The sequence below is a fragment of the Ceratotherium simum genome, chromosome 17 (assembly GCF_057802395.1).
Source record: "Ceratotherium simum simum isolate JZ-2026a chromosome 17, ASM5780239v1, whole genome shotgun sequence".
NCBI lineage: Eukaryota > Metazoa > Chordata > Mammalia > Perissodactyla > Rhinocerotidae > Ceratotherium > Ceratotherium simum.
The window spans coordinates 16,173,299-16,198,009 of NC_141916.1; the positions used below are offsets into that span (position 1 = coordinate 16,173,299).

General features: G+C 53.1%; 2 protein-coding genes across 3 annotated transcripts; both read left to right on the forward strand.

Moving 5' to 3' along the window:
• The first annotated feature begins 982 nt into the window (after positions 1–982).
• Positions 983–10,444, forward strand: SP7 (Sp7 transcription factor). Of its 2 annotated transcripts, XM_087442316.1 has the most exons (4): positions 983–1,322; positions 2,051–2,290; positions 2,773–2,800; positions 7,511–10,444. In XM_087442316.1, the coding sequence occupies exons 3-4, from the start codon at positions 2,780–2,782 to the stop codon at positions 8,783–8,785; spliced, it is 1,296 nt and encodes a 431-aa protein (XP_087298442.1). In that variant the 5' UTR covers positions 983–1,322; positions 2,051–2,290; positions 2,773–2,779; the 3' UTR covers positions 8,786–10,444. The 2 variants fall into 2 exon arrangements, with proteins under 2 accessions (XP_087298442.1, XP_004429169.1); XM_004429112.3 differs by having other exon boundaries at positions 983–2,290.
• A 3,492-nt stretch (positions 10,445–13,936) lies between these two features.
• Positions 13,937–24,591, forward strand: AAAS (aladin WD repeat nucleoporin). Its single transcript, XM_087442321.1, has 16 exons — positions 13,937–14,092; positions 14,727–14,854; positions 16,714–16,769; positions 17,066–17,157; positions 17,354–17,400; positions 17,662–17,760; positions 18,086–18,229; positions 22,196–22,316; positions 22,741–22,865; positions 23,058–23,118; positions 23,249–23,339; positions 23,544–23,637; positions 23,725–23,792; positions 23,932–24,013; positions 24,134–24,218; positions 24,338–24,591. Exons 1-16 carry the CDS (start codon positions 13,970–13,972, stop codon positions 24,560–24,562), a joined length of 1,641 nt encoding a protein of 546 aa, XP_087298447.1. The 5' UTR covers positions 13,937–13,969; the 3' UTR covers positions 24,563–24,591.
• Positions 24,592–24,711: the final 120 nt, after the last annotated feature.

A 24,711-nucleotide genomic window follows, 5' to 3' on the forward strand; every position in this document is an offset into this window, starting at 1 on the left:
CCCCTTCTCTCACTTGCCATCTCTTCTCTAGTCTGGAGTCTAGATGTTTCTCCTCTGCCTCAGTTGCCTACCTGCTCTAACTGGTCTCAGGCTTTTCTGCTGGTTTTGTAGTAATTTCTCTAAAGCTTCCCCTTCTTCTTCCCAACTTCTGAGTGGGGTGCCCCCAGAAATCCATCTGGCACCTCAGGCTCAGATGCCCCCCCACCGGGGGGAGACCAGGAGGTCACGGGGACACCCCACCACCGGCACTTCCTCTTGGGCAGACGGGTGGGGTGGCCCGTGTAATCATCGGACACAATTATGCGCTATTTATACTCCATCCCCGCCCCCCACCTGCCTGGCCGCTTAACCCTCTGCCTCCTCCGGACCTGGCCAAGCCTCCGGCTGTTTTCTCTGTCCTGTCCTTCGGAAGCCATTGTCTCCTCATCTTTGTTCCTCTGGGTTTGTTTCTCTTCCTTTTTTAGTTTTTCCTGTGCTCTCTGGTTTTTTAAAGCCACGCACCTGGCCTTCTGGCTTTCTCTGCTCCCTTATATCCCGTAGTGTCCCTTCTGATTCTCTTGGATTGTTTCATTTGCTCTGTGTGTCTCTCGGTCTTTCTGTGTTTCTTCTTTTGCTTCTTTTCCCTTGTCTGCCAGACCTCCTGGTTCCCTAACCCTTTCCCCAATAGGGTTCCTTGGGGGAATTCTCATCATGGGGCTGGAATCCAGAACTCCTGGTTCTACGCTGAACTTTGACCCTGCCTGCTGGTTAAAGTGCAGTTAACCTTCCCTGGACCTCCATCTGCTCCTTCCTTGCCCCCCCTTCCCTTGGAGACCTGGGAGGGCCGAAAGAGTGAGGAGTGGGCACTCAGGAAGAGAGAGTGAGGCGGCCGTGCTGGGAGTGAGGAGAGTGGGGATGGACAGGCTCCCTGCCTCTGATGGGCAGGGCTGGGATGGAGAGACGAGTGTGTTGGAGAATAACTGCAAAACAACCCCAGCTAGCTTGGCCCCTGGTGGGAGAGATGGTGGTTCTACCACTTGGCTGCCCAGTTCTCTCTTTCCCGTAAACTTACCTCAGGTCCTAGGTTTCAGTTAATAGACTTTTTGGGTTTCTCTCTCCCAACCTGGTGGACCTTCCTTCTCTTCTTCCCCATTTTGATGAGAAGTCAAAGTTGGGAAGTCCTGCCTAAGCTCTAACTTCAATTCTTCCTGCTGCAGAGGGAAATGATGCACGGCAATAAGAAAGAGAACCAGGAGCTTCCTCCCAGGAAAGCATGATCACTCACAAGAACTATCCAGCAAAGGATGGAGATTCGATGTGTGGCCAAGAGGGGCCTAGGGATGGTAACTGGCAAAGAATGATGGAAGCTACAGCATATCTTTTTGGGGGGTTAATCCAAAGGGGCTAGACTGAGTTGACCCAATGACCTTCTACCCCCACCCTCCCTCCTGCCTGCCTTACTTTTTCTCAGAATCAGAAGATCCAGGTTCTGCCCCACATAGGGCAGGCCTAGGTGTTACTTTCTAGGAGGGAAACTGAGGCACTGGGCGGAAGACTGGGGAACCCCCAAGCCTGTGCCAAGCCCTCCCCCACTCTCTGCCCCTTCCTCCAGGCCTTGCTCTGGAATCTACCTCAGTGACCCTAAAAGTTGGGGCAGCCGAAGCCTCCACCCCGGAGCACGCCCTCCCTCCTGTCTCTCACAACACACACACAAACATGCATACACACGCACATACACACTGCTCTCCTGATCTAGAGGTGGGTGACTGCGGAAGCAAGCATCTCTGCGGTCAACTCGGCTATGTGTGCAGTGTGTGTGCCTCCAGCCATGTCACCGTGCTCATCTGTGTGTGAGTTTGTCTGTGTTCATTCATGACGGCGGCTGTGCCCCGTGTGGGTAGCACTGTGTGTGTGTATGTGTGCATGTCTCATCCTGGGTTTGTCCATGAGTGTGTATGTCAGTGTGTTCCAGTCTCTCTGTGTGAGTGTCGTCCCCAATCCCCCATCCCCCCCTGGATCTCTAATTAGTGGTTTGGGGTTTGTTCCTTTTCCCTCCTGTTCCTTCCCTCAGCAGCGGCGGCGGGCGGCAGCCTCAGCAGCAGCAGCAGCAGCAGAAGCAGCAGCAGCCGAGCAGCAGCCAGGACTCTGGAGTCAGAATAGGATTGTAGGACCGGAGCCTGAGTGGGAACAGGAGTGGAGCTGGCCTGGGAGAGGAGCAGAGCCCCCGCAGGCCCCTCAGGCCACCCCTCGCCTGTACTCCCACTGCCAGACCTCCAGAGAGACCCAGGACACCCAGCCCCAGATCCCCCAGGTACATGATACTGGGGAGCTCTGGGAGGGGCTCCCACAGATGCCTATGGGATTGCTGGGGGCAGGGTGTGGGACACCTGGGCCCAAGGCCCTTCAGCCCTTCCCCTCAGCACCCCCAGGATGCCCTGACAACTTGCCCATGTTCCTACCCCAGTGCCTCCACCCCTTCCCGGGAAGCCCTGTTTCTCCTCTCCCTCCCAGACCCCTTCTTTGGGGAGCTCAGCAAATGGAGCAGGAAATTTGGACCCTCTGCCTCCCTCTCTCGCCCTGCTCATTGGATCCGGAGCCTTCTCCGCTGGGAAAGCTGTAATTAGAGGGTGGATCCCTACAGACAGAGAGCAGCCCCCCCACCCCCCACCCCCCAGTCCCTTCTAACTTTAGATCTCTTCTCTCCCATTCTCCTATTCTCCCTCCCTCTCCCTCTCCCTCTCTCTCCGGCTCGGCTCTCTCCATCTGCCTGGCTCCTTGGGACCCGTTCCCCAGCCTCAGGATGGCGTCCTCCCTGCTTGAGGTAACTGCCCCTCCTCCTCCCAGGACACCAGCGACAATCTTAATGGTCCTAATCTCTGCCCGCCCCCCCACCTCCCAACTCACACAGACAGTTGCTGTGGTGCTTGTCACTTCCAGGGGTCCCTCTGACGAGGAGAGAGGAGTGGGGTCAAGGGAGGGCAGGAGAAAGGGTTGGAGAGGGCAGGGCCAGAGGTCAGAGAGCAGTCAAAGGAAGATGAGGTCAGAAGAAGGCAGGGACCCCTAAGGTCAGCCAAGCACATGGACTCTGAGGGGTGGAAAAGGGATGGAGAGAGGAGGAAGAGGAGCGGAGAGCGAGGAGAGAGGGGTGGGAGATAGACAAGGCCCAGCAGAAGGGATAGAGAGTGAGAGGATGGTTGAGTGGGCCCAGAGCAGCAATTGGGTATAGTTCCTTGGGGGTCCTCTCCTGGAACTCTTAGCCTAAGCAGCGTCTTGTCTGGTTTGTAGTGGGGAGGGGGCTGGGTCTCTGGGCTGGTGTGTGTAGGAGAGGAGGTGAGCTAGGAGAGAAGGCAGCAGGGCAGTCCTGTGCATGTGGGGGGGCTGACCAGAGGAACTGGGCCCAGGCCTGAGAGGGAACCAAGGAGGAGGCCAGGGTCTGAGGCCGCCTGCCCGGCTCACAAATATTTAGCTTTCAGCCAAAGACAAACTCAGCTCTATTTTGGGAGTGGGAGGCTCCAGGGCGGACTGGGCCACTTCCCCTCCAGGCTGGGACCCCAGCATCGCTTGCCTCTGGCACTAGGGATGGAGGGAACTAGGGTACCGTGGGGTCAGAGTTGGGGTCTTGAGAAATCACTGACTCTACCAGCGCGGCTGGGGCACTCAAGGCACGTAGTTGGAAAGGAGGAACTCAGCCACTCAGAGCCTGTTTGAATGTCCTGAGTTCTCCCTGCTTCTAGGTCTCTGACTCTGCTTCTCTGTCACCATCTCTGTCCTGCTCTCTGGGTCCCTCTCAGGAATTTGGGGCCAGAGGACCCTCCCTTCAAGTTAGCCCCCTTCAGTGGCCTTGAACTTTCCGTATTCTTGGGCCCCTGAGAAGCTCCCATCTCCGCTCCCAGAGCCCTAGCTCTGGTCCAGGGGTGATGGGCCTGTGGGAAAGGTGTGTGTGGGACGGCGCCGGAGGGCTTCAATGTCTGTGTTCATTGGCCTGAGCGTTAAGTGTCAGAATGTAAACCAGCACGCCTGCACGCGTGGCTGGCTTTGTGAGAGCACAGGCGTGTGTGTGTATAAGCAGGGCCATCTGAGTATCTGTTAGTCCAAGTGAGGAATCGTGTGTGTGTAAGCCTGGGAGATAGTGAGTTTGTGACTGAGGGACTGGAATGCAAGCCAATAAGGTGGACACCATACCCCTTGTCACTGCTTTGAACCCAGTCAGGGGTCCCCAGGTGTTGTGTTCTACCCCCCTGAGATGAGGGTAGATTGCGCAGCCTGGCGTCTCCCCACTAGACTCTATATTGAGCCATCATTGAAACACTGTGGTTGGTCTTGAGGAAGCTGGAGGACCAAGGTGCATGGAAATCCTGGGTCCACCCAGGGCAGGGGCAGTGTCACTGGGCATGGGCGTCATGCCAGAGTGGCCAGCGTGGCACTGGTGCCTGGGGGAGGGGCTGACCCAGAGGCCCGCTGGAAAGACACGGGATTGGGGTAGCGCTTGGCGAGAGTGTGTCATGGAAACTGGGTTTTCATGTCCCTCAGTCCCTGTGAGCTGGAGATGCCCCAACCCAGAGGCATTCCAGTTCCTCTGTCTCTTTCTCCTGTTTTTTGGGCACATGGGCCCTCAACTTTCCCTCTCTCCCCTCCCACTACCAAGAAGCCCTCTGCCTGGTATAAGTGGGCTCTCTGGCAGTGGGAAGATCTTGGGGGCTCAGAGAGGGAAGCAGCTGCAGTTTGATGAGGGGCTCACCTGGGCTGAGAGGATGCGGGAGAAATGGGGGGCGCGGCTGGGTGGGGATGGAGAACTGGAAGTTGGGAGAACTAAGCAACTTGGGAGGAGGCTGGAAAAGCGGAGAACTGGAAACTGGGACGTGGGGTGCACAGAACCCCTGCCAGTCAGCCCTCAGATGTACAGTGAACATTCCAGTGGGAGGTCAGCCGGGCACTGTGAGCTCCCTGGAAAGAAGGGGCTCCCTTCCCCACTGCAGAGAGCTGGGACAGCTCCTTATCTTGTTCCTTTCCCAGAGACTCCCCCTTTAGCCTTTTCAGCCTGTTTTTTGTTGTTGTTTTTAATGGATGGTGGGGTGGAGGCAGGAGGAAAAACAGCCGGAAGGTGGGACTCCTGCCCCCCGCCCCCGCCAGAGGTAATACGTATGATCAGGTATGGGGGCGCATCTTTAGAACCCTTAACCAGGACCCTCTCCCCAGTTCTCAGGAGAGCACAAGCAACAAGAGAAGGAAATTGAGGCTGTGACGAGACTTAGCCAGGTGCCCAGCTATCGGCGTCTGGACCATATGAGAGGGTCTGGTGCCTTGTGCCCCCTTCCCTGCCCTCAGGGGCCCTAGGGGCCTCGGCTGCCCAGGGCTGGGGGCTCCTGTTGGCCTGGGGCTGCTTGCCTTCTTTCACCCCTCCTTTCCTCCCCACAGCTGGGTGGGGTCCCTGGGCTTGGCTGAGGCCCCTGTGGCCACAGTGTGAGGGCCGGGCGGGGGGACGGCGTCGGCGTTTTTAAAAATAAACCGACCGCAGGGAAACCAGTGGAGCCGGAGCCGGGCCGGCTGGGCAGAGGGGGAGGGGGCGGTCAGGGGAGAAGGAGGGAGGAGCGGCCTGGTCTGGGGGTTTTCTGGGGCCCAGCACTCTGGTGCTTTGCTCTTAGGTAGGAATCTGCCTTCCTCCTCCTCCTCTACCTTTCCTTTTCCTCTGCTCCTTTCCTCTCTGTTTTCCTTTGCCTTCCTGGCCCAGTCTCCCTCCATCACCTCTCTTTCTTTGTTTATTCTGATTTCCTCTTTCTCCCTCCCTTTTGTCTTTTTACTTTTCTGCTCTTTTGGGTCCCTGCCGTTTCGCCCCTTAATGCTGGTGTCCCCCTCTGTTCTCCCCTTCCCCACCCATGGGGGCTTCATGTCAGGTCCTCACCCCATGCAGGGTCCATCGCTCCCTGTGTCTTTGGGGATCAGCCTCTCTCCTTCGCACTCCACGTTTCTACCTCTGCTTTCTCCCGGGATCCGACTCTGCCCCACTGGCTGCCCTGCCTCAGCCCCCCTCTGCTTGGGAGATCAGTGCTCCAGGCAAGGCCTCAGGGCTTTACCATGGCCAGATTTGAGAAAGCTTTTGGTGGTTCAAAATTTGGGAGTCCATGGGGTCAACAGGACCTGAGAGAAGTAACTGGGCAGGGGGAGCAGCAGGTTTGCACTTGGGGAACAGTGCAGGAGTGGTGATGGCACACACCTCTCGCTGCAGACGATCTCTGGGGTTGGTGTTGCACACACATACCGCATGCTAGGAGCTACCAGGCAGGGTTGGGGACCCTGGGTTCTTGGGTTCTTTTTCAGCTTCACGGGGAAGGCACCAGGTACATGGGCTTTTGAGGACCCCAGTCAGGAAATGTACAGGGTCAGCTTTTGAGGGCATCTTCTTTGGTGGGATTCTCAGTAATGGACACCTGTCTATGCCAGCCGGGGCCTCTGGAGGGCATCTCCTCTTGGGATGTCCCGAGGCTGACCCAGGGAGGGGTACCATGAGCTCCTGAGGGATGGTGATGTCAGGGTGGTTCGGCCAGGTAGCACGAGGGGCATGAGGGGCATTTTGTGTTTTTAAAAGATCCCCATGCCAGCATCTACATATCTTCCTTCACTCACTGTGCTGGACGGGTGAAGAGAGATCAGCTACGCGGGCTACATATTAGGGGACACTGAGGCATGGAGGGGTGTGGCTGGGAGCCAGTAAGTTGGCCACCCCAATTCCCTGCCCTGGAGGGGCGTGAGGACTTCGGGCTCTTCCCGCTCTCCCAAAGGCTCCATAAAGCAGGAGGTGCCCATTGCCCGCTTGAAAGACATTCTTGCCTCAGCCACAGTCCTGGCTTGGCGGCAGCCTGGTTCCCTCTCAATGTCCCAGTGTCTCCACCGTCGCTTCCTCTTGCTCCCCAGACCGAGTCCCTGCCAAGATATTCCTTACCAGGGACATGAGGACAAGGCCTCAGGGAGGCCAGGCCACTGCCTTAGTCAGGAGATGAAGTGGAGACAGGAAGTGGAATATGGGGAAAGCTGGGAAAATCTGGAAGGGGGACAACCACGGTCCCTAACACCTCGCCTTCTCCCCAGGCTGCTCTTTGGGCCTCATCTTTCCTCTCCAAGTCCCTGACATGGCCTCTGCTCTGAACCCACTTCCAGAGGCCAGGATCCCTAATTCTCACCTCATCCAGGTGCTGCCTCTAGCCCCAGCTTTTCTCCCGGCTATTTAAGAAATGTCTCCTGTTCTTCGGAGGCCCTTGCACACCCCCAACAACTGCACAATGAGCTCGGCTTCCTGCCTCCCGTGTGGGGGTGTTAGGCTGCTGTCTTGGGCCTCTGCTTTCCTTCCATGACTCCATCTGAGCTCTGCCCTGGGTCCCAGGCCTCACTGGCTCCCTCTTACCTCTATTCTCCATCTTCTTCAACTCTTCCTGACCCCTTTGTTCTGTCCTCCATGTCTCCTGGTCGCAGTCCTAGAGTTGGCCCTTCTTCTGACACTTTCCCCCTCCCCCTAAGCAGTGCCTCCCTCTCTCCACAGGAGGAAGCTCACTATGGCTCCAGTCCCCTGGCCATGCTGACGGCAGCCTGCAGCAAATTTGGTGGCTCCAGCCCTCTGCGGGACTCAACGACACTGGGCAAAGCAGGCACAAAGAAGCCATACTCTGTGGGCAGTGACCTTTCAGCCCCTAAAACCATGGGGGATGCCTACCCAGCCCCCTTTTCAAGCACCAATGGGCTCCTCTCACCAGCAGGCAGTCCTCCAGCACCCACTTCGGGCTATGCCAATGACTACCCTCCCTTTTCCCACTCATTCCCTGGGCCCACGGGCACCCAGGACCCTGGGCTACTTGTGCCCAAGGGGCACAGCTCTTCTGACTGCCTGCCCAGTGTCTACACTTCTCTGGACATGGCACACCCCTACGGCTCCTGGTACAAGGCAGGCATCCACGCAGGCATCTCACCAGGCCCAGGCAATGCTCCTACGCCTTGGTGGGACATGCATCCTGGGGGCAACTGGCTAGGTGGTGGGCAGGGCCAGGGGGATGGGTTGCAAGGGACACTGCCCACAGGCCCTGCTCAGCCTCCATTGAACCCCCAGCTGCCCACCTACCCGTCCGACTTTGCCCCCCTTAATCCAGCTCCCTACCCAGCTCCCCACCTCCTGCAACCAGGGCCTCAGCATGTCCTGCCCCAAGACGTCTATAAACCCAAGGCGGTGGGCAATAGTGGGCAGCTGGAGGGCAGTGGTGGCACCAAGCCCCCCCGGGGCGCAGGCACAGGGGGCAGTGGTGGCTATGGGGGCAGTGGAGCAGGGCGCTCCTCCTGCGACTGCCCCAACTGCCAAGAGCTCGAGCGCCTGGGGGCAGCCGCAGCCGGGCTGCGGAAGAAGCCCATCCACAGCTGCCACATCCCCGGCTGCGGCAAGGTGTACGGCAAGGCCTCCCACCTGAAGGCCCACTTGCGCTGGCACACGGGCGAGAGGCCCTTCGTCTGCAACTGGCTCTTCTGCGGCAAGAGGTTCACGCGTTCTGACGAGCTGGAGCGCCACGTGCGCACTCACACCCGGGAGAAGAAGTTCACCTGCCTGCTCTGCTCCAAGCGCTTCACCAGGAGCGACCACCTGAGCAAACACCAACGCACCCACGGCGAGCCAGGCCCAGGCCCCCCTCCCAGCGGCCCCAAGGAGCTGGGGGAGGGCCGCAGCGCGGGGGAAGAGGAGGCCAGCCAGACGCCCCGAGCTTCAGCCTCGCCAGCACCCCCAGAGAAAGCCCCTGGAGGCAGCCCGGAGCAGAGCAACCTGCTGGAGATCTGAGCTGGGTGGAGGGTCTCCAGCCCCAGCGCTGCCTTGCCAGCCTCTCTTGGCTCCGTGGACCACTGCTTGCCCCTCACTCCCTTCGTCCTGAGCATGCTGCCCTTTGGGGCTCTCTCTGTCTCTCCTCTGGCCATTCTGGGCCTGGGTTTCACCCTGCATGCCTCCTCAGCCCACCTCCTCCCCAGGCCGTGAGCCTGTTCTGTGAACTCTCATCTCAGGCCCTCACCTTGTGCCTGATTTCTGCACTCTGGCTTCCTAAGCCCTTCCCTCGCCCCTGCTCACAGCCTCTCTCGCCTCTCCTCTCACCACACCAACTCACTTTCCTTCCATTTGGGCTCCCAACGGTTTATTCCTCCATCTCACTAACTCCTTGACATGCAACCTTTCTGCTTCCCAAGCTTGTTTACCACTATCCCTTAGCTTTCAGGCCCCAGTCTTCCCAGCTTCTTATTCCACTGCTATCCACGCTCTGGAGCGTTCTTCCTTTTTACAAACACAATGATGATGATGATGATGATGATAATTTATTGCCCCCTGGTGGCCTCTTCATTAGGGACCAGAGTTAGGGGGATTGGGGTTAGTGACCTGGCAGGAAGCAGGGTGCCAAAAGGGGGGCAGACCAGTGGGGTTCTGATCCCAAAGATGGGGTGACCCCAGGGTCAGGGAGGCTGCCCCCAGGCCTGTATATTTAACCCCTATGTTCCAAGAGAAATGAATAGTAATAATAATAATTCTATTTATCTAAGTTATGATGACAGGTCAGGTAGAGTGAGCTGGGGAGGGAAGGAGGTCCATTTCTGCTATGGAAATTTTAGCCAAATGCATCTCTGTATAGAAAAAGTGTTAGTGGAGATCTTGTTAATAGAATTTCTATCGTCAGGGTCTCAGTTAATGGGGTTTCTCTTTTAATGGAATCTCTGCTAATAGGATTGGTTAGCAAGATCTGTTAAAGAGTTGATGGGGGTATCTCTTAGTTAGGGGATCCCTAATATTCCCAGCCCCAGCCAGAAGCTGTGAAACCTCAAGTCCTATGGAGGGGAGGACTGGAATGTTCCCCAGCTCCCTTGACCCCAGAGCAGGTTCTTCCACTGCCCCCCCCCCACACCGTGATCCCATCAGGCTAATCCCTTGTTGCCATGGTTACGGAGAGCTTGCAGTTGCCATCCTAGACACGCTCTTTGGGGAAGTCCACCTACCAGGAGGAGGACGTTGGTTTGGAGGTGATTCTCCTGAAGAATAGGTGGGGAAAGCTTTCTCTGGGATCAGATTCAAATAAATCAAGTATTTATTGAGTGCCTCCTCTGTGCAAGGCACTGTGCTGGGCTGGTGCCTGGAAGCCATGAGAAAGAGGAATTGATAGAGCTAGGAGGACAGAGGCCCCCAAGCTGATTTGGGGGTGCGTTTACAGGCCCCCAACCTGGGACTTCCGATGCTCCCAGCTCCACCTCCAGTGACTTTTAAAGCCGCTTTGTGCCTTTGAATGCCTTTCCTGTGACTTCGGATCCTCCTTTTCTATCTCCTGCTCCCTTAAGGCCCCGAGTTAAAGGGTGAAAGCCGCCGGACCTCGGGGAGAGGGTCATATTGTGGAAAGGAAGGGATCACACCCTCATGGAGTCTTTTTTTTTAATTTAATAAATAAAAGTTCGATTTTAAATTTCGTCCTGGTGAGAAACAGGGAAGACGAAGGGAGAACGGTGAACCACAGGATTTTCCCTTGGCAAACTGGGGACTTCCCATGGGCATTCTATTGGGCACGTCTGCACGTTATGCCCGCAGTGGAAGCTTCCTCGGCCGGGCCCTCGGGCGGAGTTCAGTAACTGACCGCCCAGAGCGCTCTGCAGAGCTGGAAGGGCCGCGAGCTTTCTTCCCCGGCTCTTTCCGGGACTCTGCACCCACCGACCCTGCCCGAGCAGTGCCCCTGCCCGCTCGCCCACCCCGCGCTCGCAGCGCCGACTTCCGCGCGGCAGGGCAGTGCGCGGCTCCCGGCGGGCGGACCCCGCCTGGCACGCACCCCGCCCCCTGCCCCCGGCCTGCAATCAGTCGTGCCCGCCACGGAGTTAGCCGAGGAACAAAAGCCACTCTGTGGCGGCCATCCCCAAGCCACAATAGGGCTTTGTGCGGCCCCCACCCCCATAGGGCTCCCCTGCTGGGCTGAGGGGGCGCACCGGCCGCTCCCCCCGCCGGGCCCGACTGCGGGACGCGCCCCCGGCCGACCGTCCCCTCGTGGGCTCGGGAGAGGCGCGGCGGCGCTGGAGCGGGTGGTAGAGGTGGGCGACGCGGAGGCGGCAGGCGGGACGGGCCCGGGAGGTCAGCCCCCTCCCCAACCTGCCGCCCCTCCCGCCCCCGTCCAGGTGCGAAATCTCCTGCCCTCCGGCGGGGCGCGGCTTCAAAGGCGCTTTGAAGAAATCCGAGTTCCGAGGACTCTCCAGTGGGCCGGGGGCAGCGGGAGAGACCACGGAGAGGGGGTTGGGCGCAGGAGGGACGGGGGTGCCGGGAGCGGGTCTGCGAGAGGGGCGCCCCGAAGCGGACCCCCGGGCGCCCGTCCCCTCCCCGCGGGCCGTCTCCTTGGGACCCCCCAGGGCCTGGCCCTCTCGCCGCCCAGTCTCCGCCTGTCCGGTGCCAGCTCCCTCCCGCCGCAGCCTCGCAGTCCTCCCCTCCCCGGCCCCTCGGCCCCTTTCATCTTCCCTAGACTCCGCTTGGGGTTTTGCTGGTTTCTGGGAGATAAAAACCGCCTCAAATAGCGGCGGCGCGCTGCCAGGACAAACAGGGCCCGGCGGGCCATGTGCGCCTGGTTACCGGCCCCGGGCCGGGGCGCCGGGCTTCGGCGCGCCTGGGAAGGGGCGCCGGGCCGAGCTCCAGGCACCCAGGCTCGGGCGATGCCTCCCGCCTCCGAAACTGGGGGCCCATTTTGGAAGTCTCGCGCAGCGGCCGGGGCGCTGCCTCGGTTTCCCGCCCAGGTCGTAGGGAGGGGGCGGTGGAGACCGCCCGCTAAGCGCTCTGGGCCCCCGGGCCGTGGGTCACAGTCCCTGTGTCGCCGTGGCCGCCGCGCCCCCTGGTGAAGTTAGTGGGGAGTGCGCTCGGCCTGGACTTCAGCCTCCCAAGAATCTGCAAATTGTGAAAACCATTGTACAAACGTTAAATAAGCAGTACTGGGGAGGCGGGGAGGCGGTGGCGAAATATGAATCCGCACAGCGCTGTTCCTTCTCTCCAGCTCACGTTACAGGGTGAGAGGCAGGCACCTAACCGATAATTATCACACAACCTGTTGGTGAAAATCAGGCTCCAGGGAAGGGAGGTGGAGGTTGCAGGCCCAGGCTGCAGTGATTTCGTGAGGGTGTCTGGGGTCGGATGGTGTCATGATTGCCATACAAACAACTTTGTCCGTGGGTTCTCAGTGCTGACACTAATCTGTCAGAGTCACCCACTCCCTCTTTTCCATCAAACCTATGCCGCTTCTCACTTCAAGGAGAGCTTTCCCAGTGTTTCCCCAAACTATCTCCAGTTTTTACATTCTGCTCTTGAAGCTTTCTGTGACTTCCCAGTGACACTGAACTAATGCAGCAAATTGAACGAGGGCTACTCAATGTGTGGCCTGTGCGGTATCACCTGGGGGCTTGTTGGAAATACAGCTTCAGAGCTCCACTCCAGAATCTGCATTTTCGCAAGATCCTCAGGTGAGTCCTATGTCCATCAACATTCTGGAGCCCCTTGTGTTCTGACCAGGGAAGAACTCTCTTGGGGGAATTTTTCGTGAAATTTTTCAGAAAGGAGGGGCAGACACAGAATCCAAGAATGCTAAACTAGAATGCCCCCTAGATTCTCCAGTGAGACTGGCAGCTTGTGGGAGGGGGGACTATGCCTCATACATTTCTGTGTCCCCAGAGTATGGTCCTTGGAATTGCTCATTAACATTTGTTCAGTGAATGAACCAATGCCCAACGACACCTAGTTCACTACAGTTAGGGCTAATAATCTCTGATATCTGTTAGCACTTTACAATTTATTAAATGGCTTTATTTCGGGCCAGCTCGGTGGCGCAGCGGTTAAGTGCCCGTGCTCCGCTTCAGCGGCCCGGGGTTGGCAGGCCTGGATCCCGGGCGCGCACGATGCTCGCTTGTCAAGCCATGCTGTGGCGGCGTCCGGTATAAAGAAGAGGAAGATGGGCAAGGATGTTAGCCCAGGGCCCATCTTCCTCAGCAAAAAGAGGAAGATGGACATCGGATGTTAGCTCAGGGCTGATCTTCCTCACACAAAAAAAGGCTTCATTTCCATTATTTTGTATGGGAAACAACCATGTGAAATAATTAGGACAATTAGCAAGTGAGGAAGCTGAGGCTCAAAGAATTCAACAATTTTTCCAAAGTCACACAGCTGTATGAAGAGGAGCCCCCATTCTGCATTAGACTCCAGTTCTAGTTCCATCCTTTGGAGTTAGAATAAGATCAGTCTCACTTTTGTTCTGGAGTCAGAATGCCTGGTTTTGGTACTTTGCGCTCCAATCTCTGCCTCACTTTCCTCATGGTGATACAACGGTACCCACCCCAGGGTTGTTGTAAAGATTGTACAAGTGCTTATCGTAGTAAGTGCTCAGGAAATGTTACTGTTATCCAACAGTTCTCATTTTTCCTTCCAGGACGCCCAACCCTGTGGGCCCTAGGTTGTGGCGGGCGCCCCGTCTCCCTCCCATGGTCTGCCGTCTGCCTTTCCTCCTCCCGGAGGCTCTCCAGCCAGCGGCACGTGACACCGTCTGCATTTTCCTCTGACGATCCACAGTCCTGGAAGGATTCAATTAGGTACTTCCCTGAACGTGGCTTATTTGGGGATTTCCGAGCGCTGAGAGAGTGAGTGGGACACTGTGTTGGAGAATTCGGAACTAGGAAAAACAGCAGTCTCACGAGGAAAAAAAAGAAAAACTGCTCCGACCCTTAACTGGGGGATGGCTCCGCGGACGTGTCCGCGCCGCTCCCCCGCCGGCCTCTAGGCGGCGCGCGAGGAAGCTGCGGCTATCTGGCCCGGGGCTGCGCACGCGTCCTTCTTCTCGGTTACTCTTCCCTTCACTTCCGTTGAGCTTTGCAGCGCTTTTTGTCCCAGGCGGCTACCCGTACGCTCCCGAATCTAGCCCGGGAACTGAGAGGAGAGGGATCCGTGAGTTAGCCGATTGCGGACGGCCTCGGGACCGGCAAGATGTGCTCCCTGGGGTTGTTCCCCCCGCCGCCGCCTAGGGGTCAAGTCACCCTATACGAGCACAATAACGAGCTGGTGACAGGCAATAGCTATGAGAGTCCGCCTCCCGACTTCCGGGGCCAGGTGTTCGGGGCGAGGAGGGAGGGGACCTACAGGCATGGGGGCGGAGTCGGGGAGAACCGGGGAACCGAGGCAGCGTGGCGGGGGCGGGGTCGCGGTCCCCAGACTGGCGGACTGGAAACAGCCTGGCCCGGGCTGGAGAAGAATGGAAGGACTGGAATGTATTTTAGGGCAGGGATTGGAGGACGAGGAATGCTGAGGAGCTGCGGGGCGGGCCTAGAGGGAATGGAGAGAATGAGGGCTAACCTAGGGGATGTGCGGGTGCAGAACTACTGAAAAGCTGGGGACGGTATCTGGGAGAACTGGGAAGGCACAACCTGGAGCGTTTTTCCCTGTGGTGTTGAGAAACGTTTATTGAGCGTTTGCTATGTAGGAAAGAGGCTCTGAGTCAGGTGTTCTCCACAAATGTTATAAGATGAAATAATCACGACAACCCTGTGAAATATTATTTTAGTTTTACAGATAAGGGAGCTAATACCTGTTTCCCAGGCCCACAAGTGTTATATTTGTGGAAATGGACAACAGGTCTCTGGAGCCTTTTACCCTTAGCCCAGTCATGGGTTGGACATGGCAGGGAGTTCTGCAGAGACCTGGGAAGAGACTGACTCGCTGTCACACCTCTCACTTCTGGGCATAGTGGATCAATCTTCCTGTCCTAAACCTGACTAAGGATCCCCTGAAGACCCCTGGGAGGCTGGACCATGGCACAAGAACTGCCTTCATCCATCACCGGGAGCAAGTGTGGAAGAGATGCATCAACATTTGGTGAGACTTGGCAAAGGGTCTCCTGGGCCATGGTCTGCAGATCCTGGAGAAATTGACGTCACCACCCCTCTGCCTTGGGCTGCCAGGCTCTCTAGCTCAGAGTCATATATCATTCAACATAAATTTTCAAATTTGTAACTCAAAGCTGTGCAGCAGTGGTTCCATTTCGTCTCTGATGACTTGCCTTGCTTTCTGGTTTGATGATGTGAACCTGTTCCCTGCCCCATCTCATGTCATTACCATTTTCTGAGCCTTTACCTGAAGCTCAGCAAGGTTAGGTGTAAGGTTGCAGTGAGTAATCTCATACAAAGGTCATTCATTTTGCACATCCTGGCATTCTGCCAGGATTCAATTCCTGGCTGTGCCACTTTTTAGCTGTGTGACCTTAGGCAGGTTACTTAATCATTCTGCCCCTCAGTTTCTTCATCTGTAAAATGGAACCTATCTTACAAGGTTGTAGTGATGATTAAATGAGTTAATAGATGTAAAACACTTAGAGAACAGTGCCTGGCCCATTTTAATCCCTTCAAGGATTAGCTATTATTATCATCGTTGTCACGTGTGAATTCCTACAGAGGAAGTAGTTGGGTTCAAAGGGTATGTTCATTTGTAATTTCACAAGCTGTTGCTAGAGTCTTCCTTTGAAATTGTACATATTTACAGTCCCACCGGCAGTGTATGAAAGTGCATGTTTCCCAACGCATGTGCTATCAAACTTCGATATTTGGTATTGCAGTACAGTTTAATTTGCATGTCTCTTTGTGTCAGTGAAATTAAACATCAATTCATTGTCTGAAAAGCCATTCAATCCTGGGTTCTTTCTCACTTCCTGCCTCTCTAGCTGCTGCTTCTCTTCCTGATGTCCCTTGAATGTTGGTGTCCTGGGCTGGATTGAGATTGACACTCCACACCTGGGTGTTCACTTGTCTGCAGACACCCCCAGTTGGGTATTCCACAGGCTTCACACACACAGCATGTTCACAATCGATCTCATTTCCCTCTCTAAACTAGCTGCTTCCTTGTGTTTTTCATCTCAAGGAGTGGCCTTACTACTCATTCAGGAGCAAATGTGGTTTGAGTGTAGGCTCTGGGGCAGACAGACGGGTTGAATCCTGACTCTGCTACTTCCTACCTAGGTCGCCTTGATAATTAACCTCTTCACAATGTTCTCTCATCTAAAAATGCAGATGATAACAATACCTATTTTGTAGGGTTGTGATAATGGCTAAATTAGATGATGCTTGGGAAACATCCGGCCCCGCCCTGGCACAGTGTAAGCAGTGTTAGCTGCTATAATTATGACCTAGGTGTTTCCCTTGATATTACTCTTTCCCTAACTGATGTCTAAGTAGGCCTCAGATCCTGTCCATTCTACTTCCTCAAGCTCTCAAATCTGTCTACTTTTCTCCATCCCTAGTAGTTCAGGCCTCTTTGGCCTTTTCTCTAGATTCCTGAAGTAGTCTCAACCCACCTTCTCTCCATTCTTGCCTCATCTAATCTGTAGCCAGACCGATCTTTCTAAAATGCCAGAGTGATCAGTGTATTCCTCTGTTTAAGATCCTTCCAAGGCTTTCCATTCACTGTCTTAGGGCACGTCTTGACTCCTTGACCTGCTCACAGCTCCCTGAAAGACCTCTGAGCCTTAGTTGCCTCAGTGGTAACATGGGCAGATTGTCTATTTTAGTGTGATAATCAAATGAAGAGACAATATATGAAGGGCATGGCACACAGTTGCCACTCATTAAATGTGAGTGCTCTTATTTCTAATACATGTTTACTGAATGAATGAATGAATGATTTGTAGAGGGGAGACGCAAGGGATCAGAGTGATCTGATTCACAGCTTCCTCTCCTCATCAGGCGTGATATGGGCCTTTTTGGGGTGCTGAATGAAATTGCAAACTCGGAGGAGGAGGGTAAGTGTTTTTCCCTCCAGCCCTCTCTAGTTTATGGTTGGCGTCTCCCCTCCATATTCTCCGTAACCCATCCCAATACCTGTTGGCCCAGCCCTTTCTCTTTTGCCCTGTTGTCTATGCTAGTGCCATCTTCTCTTCTCCCTCTCACTACCCCACATGCCCTAGAATGGGTGTCCAGAGCACTCGCTGGGTGGAATGACCTGGGGGGTGCTTGTCCTTGCTCGTCCCTCACCTCGGAGGTGCCCCGTGAGAGCCCTGGGAATGGTTTAATCAGAGCCACTTCCTCGACCCTGCAGTGTTTGAATGGGTGAAGACGGCGTCCAGCTGGGCCCTGGCACTCTGTCGATGGGCCTCCTCCCTCCATGGGTCCCTGTTCCCCCATCTGTCTGTAAGTTGGGCTTCCCCCTCTGGCCCTCCCCTGCTGCCACTCCCCCACTCCCGCCCCCTTTCCACTTCTCATCCCTACGGTCAGGGTGGAGTGGGAAGACTGCAGAGGGTGGGAATGCTCCAGCTCCCCTGTGGGAACGTTAAGGGGATAAGCTCCCTTTGTCCCAGGGCGTCCTCTATCCACTTTGTTCTTACAGCTCAGGAGCGAAGATCTGATTGCTGAATTTGCCCAAGTCACAAATTGGTGAGTGTAAAAGCTAGGGCTTTTGTGGGAAGGAAGTCCTGAACCTTGAAACTTCTTTTGGGGAGAGGGAAGTCAAAGCAGAGACTCCTCCCAACCCTTTCCTGACTGCTGTCCACATTCTCACTCCTTCTACCTCCCCAAAAAAGAAGGAAATGAAAAAGTAAAACACAGTAATGTCCTCATGTGGAAGGGAATCTGAGCTTCTGGGCTGGGCTATGGGTAGGTGCAGGTTCAAACTCTTCATGCTCACTCCTGCCCCAGGTCCAGCTGCTGCTTGCGGGTCTTTGCGTGGCACCCCCACACCAACAAATTTGCGGTGGCCCTGCTGGATGACTCAATCCGTGTGTACAATGCCAACAGGTACGTGCAGGCGTGCTGGGCAGGCCCTGACTCTTCAGGCATCAGAGGTCAGTCTCTCCTGCCCTCTCCAGTCTTGGTTCCAGGGGAGTCCTGCAGTTCCTGGGCCTGGTCCACAGGGCTTCTTCCAGAATTGGGGTCAGGGAGGCTCCACAACTGGATGTGTCCTCTTTCCAGATCTAACCTTTATCTTCTCCTCCTGTCTCACAATACCCGTGGGTCCTGGATAATCAGCTTTCTTCTCTGTGTATTTCCCTCCTCAGCTGCTCTCAAGTCCCCTGAGCCTTAGTGTCCCTGCTTTGACTCAGACCCTACCCTTTCCCCCCAGCACTATAGTCCCCTCCCTGAAGCACCGGCTGCAGCGCAATGTGGCAGCTCTGGCCTGGAAGCCCCTCAGTGCCTCTGTCTTGGCTGTGGCCTGCCAAACCTGCATTCTCATCTGGACCCTGGACCCCACCTCCTTGTCTACCCGGTGAGTCCCAGCAGCCACTGTCTTCCCTTGGCCTGAGGGTTGTGGCCAAGGAGGGGTGGTGAGGAGGCCTGGAAGGAGAAGTCCTTTGTCCTCACAGCACTTCCTAGGGCTATGGGAAAAGCAGACCTGAGGTCAAGGTGGAGATGCTGAGAATGCTCTGATCTAGAGAAAGGGACAGAACTAGGGGCTTCTGGGATGGTGGGGAGTGTGTATCTCTGGGTCATGGAGTAGAAGGCCTGTTTCTTTCAGAGGACTGTCAGATGTAGGTTTAAAGGAAGGAGGAAGGGAATTAATAGGGATATAAGCTGAAACCAATGAAATTGGAAAAAGAATCCCCACAAGAACTAACTGAATATAAAACAAGAAACTGGTTCTTTAAATTATGAATAAAGAAGAAAACCTTTTGGCCAGCCTTATTAAGGTAAAAGAGAAAAATCAAAGTATGCTCTTTTCCCAATGGGAATAGAGAGAGAACAGCAGATGTGGAAGAAAACAGAAGAATTATAAGAGAATATTACATACAAGTTTATATTACATACAAGTTTAGACCAACAAATTTGAAAATCTAAAGAAAATGTTTGATTTTCTAGCAAAATATAAGTTACCAAAGTGGATTGTAGAAAAAATTAAAAGGGATGAGCTCTACCACTAAAAAAGATGCCAGGATGAGATGGTTTTATGAGAGTTCTATCCAATTGTCAAAGAAAAGATAATCTCTCTGTTATTTAAACTAATCCAGATCATAGAAAAATTTAGCAAGCCTCCTGACTTATTTTTTTCCTCTTAATTAAACTTTATTTTGGCATAATTTTAGATTTTTTGAGAGGTTGCAAGGTAGTACAGAGAGTTTTGGTATACCCTTCACCCCGTTTCCCCCGTTGTTAACATCTTATATTACCATGTTATGTTGTTATTAACTAAACTCCAGACTTTGTTCAGATTTCACCAGTTTTTCCATTAATGTCCTCTTTCTGTCCAAAGATCCGTCCTGATTTATTTTTATGAATCTAGTGTAACCCTAAAACCCTAAACCTGACAATAGGTGGTACAAGAAAGAAAATATTTGAGCATAGATTTAAAAATTCTAAATAAAATATTAGCAAATAAAGTCAAGAAACATATTAAAAAAATTCTTAACCAAGTAAGATTTTCCAGAAATTAGACTGTTCATCATTAGGAAATGTATTAACATGATTTATTACATTAGCAAATTAAAAGAGAAAAGTGCTTATGTCAATAAATGCCCTTCTCAAAAAGCAGACATTCCTATTGAAAACACAAATAGGAATACAAAGAGATGACCTAAACATAAGAGTACTTACGCAAAATCAGTAGCTACCACATTAAACAGTGAAATACGAAATACTGAAGGTATTTCCAATAATGTCAAGATAAAGACAGAGATATTATCACCATTATTGATCAGCATTATTTTTGGAGGTTCTAGTGAGTGCAGTAAGACAAGAAAAAGAAACATGGTAAAGAAAAAGAAGAGAAAATTATTATTTGAAGATGATATGGTTTCATACCTAGATAAAACAATAGACTCAACTAAAAAAAAACTGTTTGATCTAATAAGTTTAAATGTAGTAAGGCGACTTGACCCAAGAAACTGAAAATGTAATAGCTTTCCTTTATACTAACAGAAATTTAGAAATTGAACTGGAAAAAATATTCTAATTATAATAGGTACAACAATGACTAAATTACTAGGAATAAATTGTTAAATTTATTTAATCTATTAGACATCTGAAGAAAGTTGTTAGAGAATAATAAACAAGAGCTGAATAAATGGAGAGACAAGCTCTATTCTCGGATAAGAAAATGTAATCATAAAGACGTTGAATTAAGTGTACTTCCAGTCAGAATTCTGCTGGTTTTTGTGAACTGGACAAAATGATATTTAGAGTATTTATGAAAGAAGAAATGTGGAAGAGTTTCCAAGAAAAGTTTGAAAAGGAAGAATATTGACAGGAGACTTGCCCTAGCAGGTGTCAAAATATTTTATGAAGTTAGAGCAACAGAAAGTTATTGGCAAAGAACAGACAACCAGATCAATGTAGCAGAAGAACTTTCAGGAACAGATCTAAGCCTATATGGAAATCTAATGTATGATAAATTTGACTTTTCATTGCAATAAATAAATTTAGATTTATTTTTTTTAGTGGTCTTGGGATAATTGGCTATCCATTTAGAAAATAATAAAATTAGTCCTTGTTTCACATTTTATATACAAATATATTCCAAGCAGACAGAAGAAGTAAATGTAAAAATAAATAAAAGGACTAGAAGAAAACAATATTTTTTGCCCATTTAGAATGATAGTATTATTAAATTTAAGACGTTTGATAATATCCAGTACTAGCAAGACTAGAAAAACGGGTACTTTTATACATATTTGGTGAGAGAATATATCGTGGTATACAAACTTTTCAAAAAATAATTTGTTGGCATAGTTATTTTTGAAAAGGTGTAAACCTTTTTTTACCCCCAATTCTATTTTAATACTCTATTCTAAACAAATAATGACATGAGTACATAAAGACATATAGAGAATATTTTTTTGCAGCCTTGTGTTTTTGTTTGTTTTTGAGGAAGATTGGCCATGCGCTAACATCTGTTGTCAATCTTCCTTTTTTTTTTTCTCCCCAAAGCCCCAATACATAGTTGTGTGTCATAGTTGTAGAGTTGTAGCTCTTCTATATGGGACGCCGCCTCAGCATTGCTTGATGAGCAGTGAGTAGGTCCATGCCCAGGATTGGAACTGGTGAAGCCCGGGCCACAGAAGCGGAATGCTCGAACTTAACTGCTACGCCCCCAGGCTGGTCCTGCAGCATTGTTTATAATAATAAAAAATTACAAACAACTGAAATGTCCATTTGTGGACATTGTAGTTCATCTGTTCAGTGGGATACAATGGAGCCAATGAAAAGAATGAGATGGATCTCTGAACCGACCTGAAAGATAACTGATTTATTGTAAAGTTAAAGAATAAGTTGTAGGGCCGGCCCTGTGGCGCAAGCAGTTAAGTGCGTGTGCTCCGCTGCAGCGGCCCGGGGTTGGCCAGTTCAGATCCTGGGCGCGCACCGACGCACCACTTGTCGAGCCATGCTGTGGCAGTGTCCCATATAAAGTAGAGGAAGATGGGCACGGATGTTAGCCCACCGCCAGTCTTCCTCAGCAAAAAGAGGAGGATTGGCAGATGTTAGCTCAGGGCTGATCTTCCTCACACACAAAAAATAAATAAGTTGTAGATCAGTGACCTAAGACCTCCTTGGAGCTAAAAGTGGTAATAGTTAGGTGGAAAACGGAAAGGGTGGCATTAATTCAGGTAGGAGCTGTACCCTGTCAGGCCAGGTATGTGGCTCTGGAGATACCAAGCTAAGTGACAGCTGGTGCCCTCGGGGAGTTCCCAGCCTAGTGCTGGATGTGGCATCTTTATGACAAGCAGAAAACAATGCAGGGACACAGAGGAGGGAGACTAATTCTGACAAAGACAGGCAGAAAGACAGGTTTTGGAGCACAGGATGAGTTCTGGGAGTGGCAGATAACTCTGGAAAGAGAAGAGATTGGAACCTTGAGGTAACGTCAAGGATTATCCCGGGCCCCAGGCTGGATGGTCCTGTGGGGGCACGGTCCTATGGGCTCTCGTCTAGGGTGGAGCATGACATCTCCCCAGCTCAGCACCTTCCAGTTTTCCTGGTCAGAAGTTTGTCTCCCTGAGGCCAGAGTGACAGCTTACTCCTTCTCACCTGTTCTCCTCTGTTGACGTACTGGTGGTAACTTGCCCCCCTTCCTTCTTTTTTTTCCCTTTAACTTCCATGATCCTATTCGTTTTCCCCAGCCTGGATTTGAGCTCAGAGGGGCCACTGGGATTTGGAAGTTTTAGCAGCAAGAGGCAAGGAAACGGAACCATGGGGCTTTCCTTTTGTCGTCTTCTGACTCCATACCGTTTCCCCCCGGCAGACCCTCCTCTGGCTGTGCCCAAGTGCTCTCCCACCCTGGGCACACACCTGTCACCAGCTTGGCCTGGGCCCCCAGTGGTGGGCGGCTGCTCTCAGCCTCACCTGTGGATGCTGCGATCCTGGTGAGTTGGTCCCCATCCCTCTGACTTGAGGAAAGAACATTCTTCACCTGGTGGTGAAAAATATCCTGGGGGAAGGAGAGGGATAGCTGTCCATTCAGTCTCGTTTTTTTTTTTATAATTTTTATTTATTTATTTTTCCCCCCAAAGCCCCAGTAGATAGTTGTATGTCATAGTTGCACATCCTTCTAGTTGCTGTCCATTCAGTCTTAAACTTATCCAGGGAAGGAGCTGCACCATCCAGACTCCTCAGATTTAAAATTCTGCCTACTATATTTGTAAACATAAACCTGTTTCCTCCTATTTTAACAGTCCCTTTCCTGCTTCCTCCACTTTCTGGATCTTGTCCCTTAAAGAAGGGCGCCCCTGTGAGATGACAGGCCTGCTGGGTTTCCTCGGTCTCACTCTCTTGCCCCCACTCTCCTAGGTATGGGATGTCTCAACAGAGACCTGTGTTCCCCTTCCCTGGTTTCGGGGAGGTGGGGTTACCAACCTGCTCTGGTCCCCGGATGGCAGCAAAGTCCTGGCTACCACTCCTTCAGCGGTCTTTCGGTGAGTGGGAGGAGGGCGGAGGGAGGCTAAGAACGTCCTAGAGAAAGGCAGGTGGCTCCGGGAACTTCCAGCAGCCAGAACCCCTGTCCCCGTTCCCATTCTTCGACCTGACCCTGGGACTGACAGAGGCAGGTACGTCCAAGTTTTGGAACCTAGAGGTCCTAAGCCGTGACTGGCCTCTCTCTGGTGCAGAGTCTGGGAGGCCCAGATGTGGACTTGCGAGAGGTGGCCTACTCTGTCAGGGCGCTGTCAGGTAAGGGGACTGGGGAAGAGGTGGGCCCCTGGCCCCCCGGCCCCCCAGGCTGTTGCCCCACCTCCTCTACTTTTCCTCCTGCATTCCCCTATAGACCACCCTTCCCCTGCCTTTTGCTCCTTGACCCCAGACTGGCTGCTGGAGCCCAGATGGAAACCGACTGCTGTTCACTGTACTAGGGGAACCACTCATTTACTCCCTGTCATTCCCAGAACGTTGTGGTGAGTTAGGGAAACACTTCGGGATGCAGAATATCTGGGGTAGTCAGAGGGGGCAGGAACCCTCTGGAATATGCTACTCTGCAGGAAAAAGGGAAGTGAAGTAGCTTGGGAGACTTGAGAGGTGTCGATGCCTGTGATGGAGGGGAGACGGGACCAGTGAGAGGCCCGTTTCCTGTACTTAAGAGCCTCTGCACTTATATACAGGTGAGGGAAAGGGGCGCGTTGGAGGTGCAAAGTCAGCAATGATAGTGGCAGATCTGTCTGAGACAATGATACAGACACCAGATGGAGAGGAAAGGTGAGCTGAGTGGGTGAGGGAGGGGCAGTGAAAGGAAGGTTGGGGGGACCACGCTGAGCCCTCCCAACCTACTGTTTTGACCCATAGACTTGGGGGAGAGGCTCATTCCATGGCCTGGGACCCCAGCGGGGAGCGTCTGGCTGTGCTCTTGAAAGGTAAGAGGTGGCGGGGAAGGACTTGGCTCAGGCCGCAGCCGTCTTCCCATTGAGGTGTCCGTGCCCTGGCTGCAGTTCTCTGCCTCTGCCTGGGATTCTGCCTCCAGTTCCTCCCTGTGCCTGGATCCCTTTCTCATAGGAAATCCACGGGTCCAGGATGGTAAACCAGTCATCCTCCTTTTTCGAACTCGGAACAGCCCGGTGTTTGAGCTACTTCCTTGGTACGTGTGGGCAGGCCCTTTGGCCTGGCCCTCAGGTCTGGCCTTCTCAAACCAAACCCACATCCCACTACACCTACCTTCTGCCTCCAGGTGCCTGCTCACCTTTTCTTCTTCCCCTAGTGGCATTATCCAGGGGGAGCCCGGAGCCCAGGCCCAGCTCATCACTTTTCATCCTTCCTTCAACAAAGGGGCTCTGCTCAGTGTGGTGAGTAGGCCAGGCTGCTGGGGTTTTTGGGAGTGGGGTGGAGGAGCTGACGGCCTTGGCTGCTGAACGGGTCTTTGGGCTCAGGCTCTGATCGACTTTTCTTTCCCCCCTCTCTGCAGTGCTGGTCCACAGGCCGAATTGCCCACATCCCTCTGTACTTTGTCAATGCCCAGTTTCCACGTTTTAGCCCTGTGCTTGGCCGAACCCAAGAGCCCCCAGCTGGGGGCGGAGGCTCTATGCATGATCTGCCCCTCTTTACTGAGACATCCCCAACCTCTGCCCCTTGGGACCCTCTCCCAGGGCTACCGCCTGCTCAGCCCCACTCCCCTCACTCCCGCTTCTAATGATAAAAATTTCTTCTGTTTTCCACTCAGTTATGAGACTGTCTTTTCCAGGGATTGGGGTATAGTGAAGGGAAAAAAAGGCATGGGCTTTGGCTTAAGATCTTGGCTCTGTCACTTTTTAGTCACTTCTTGTGAATGGTTAGTTATTG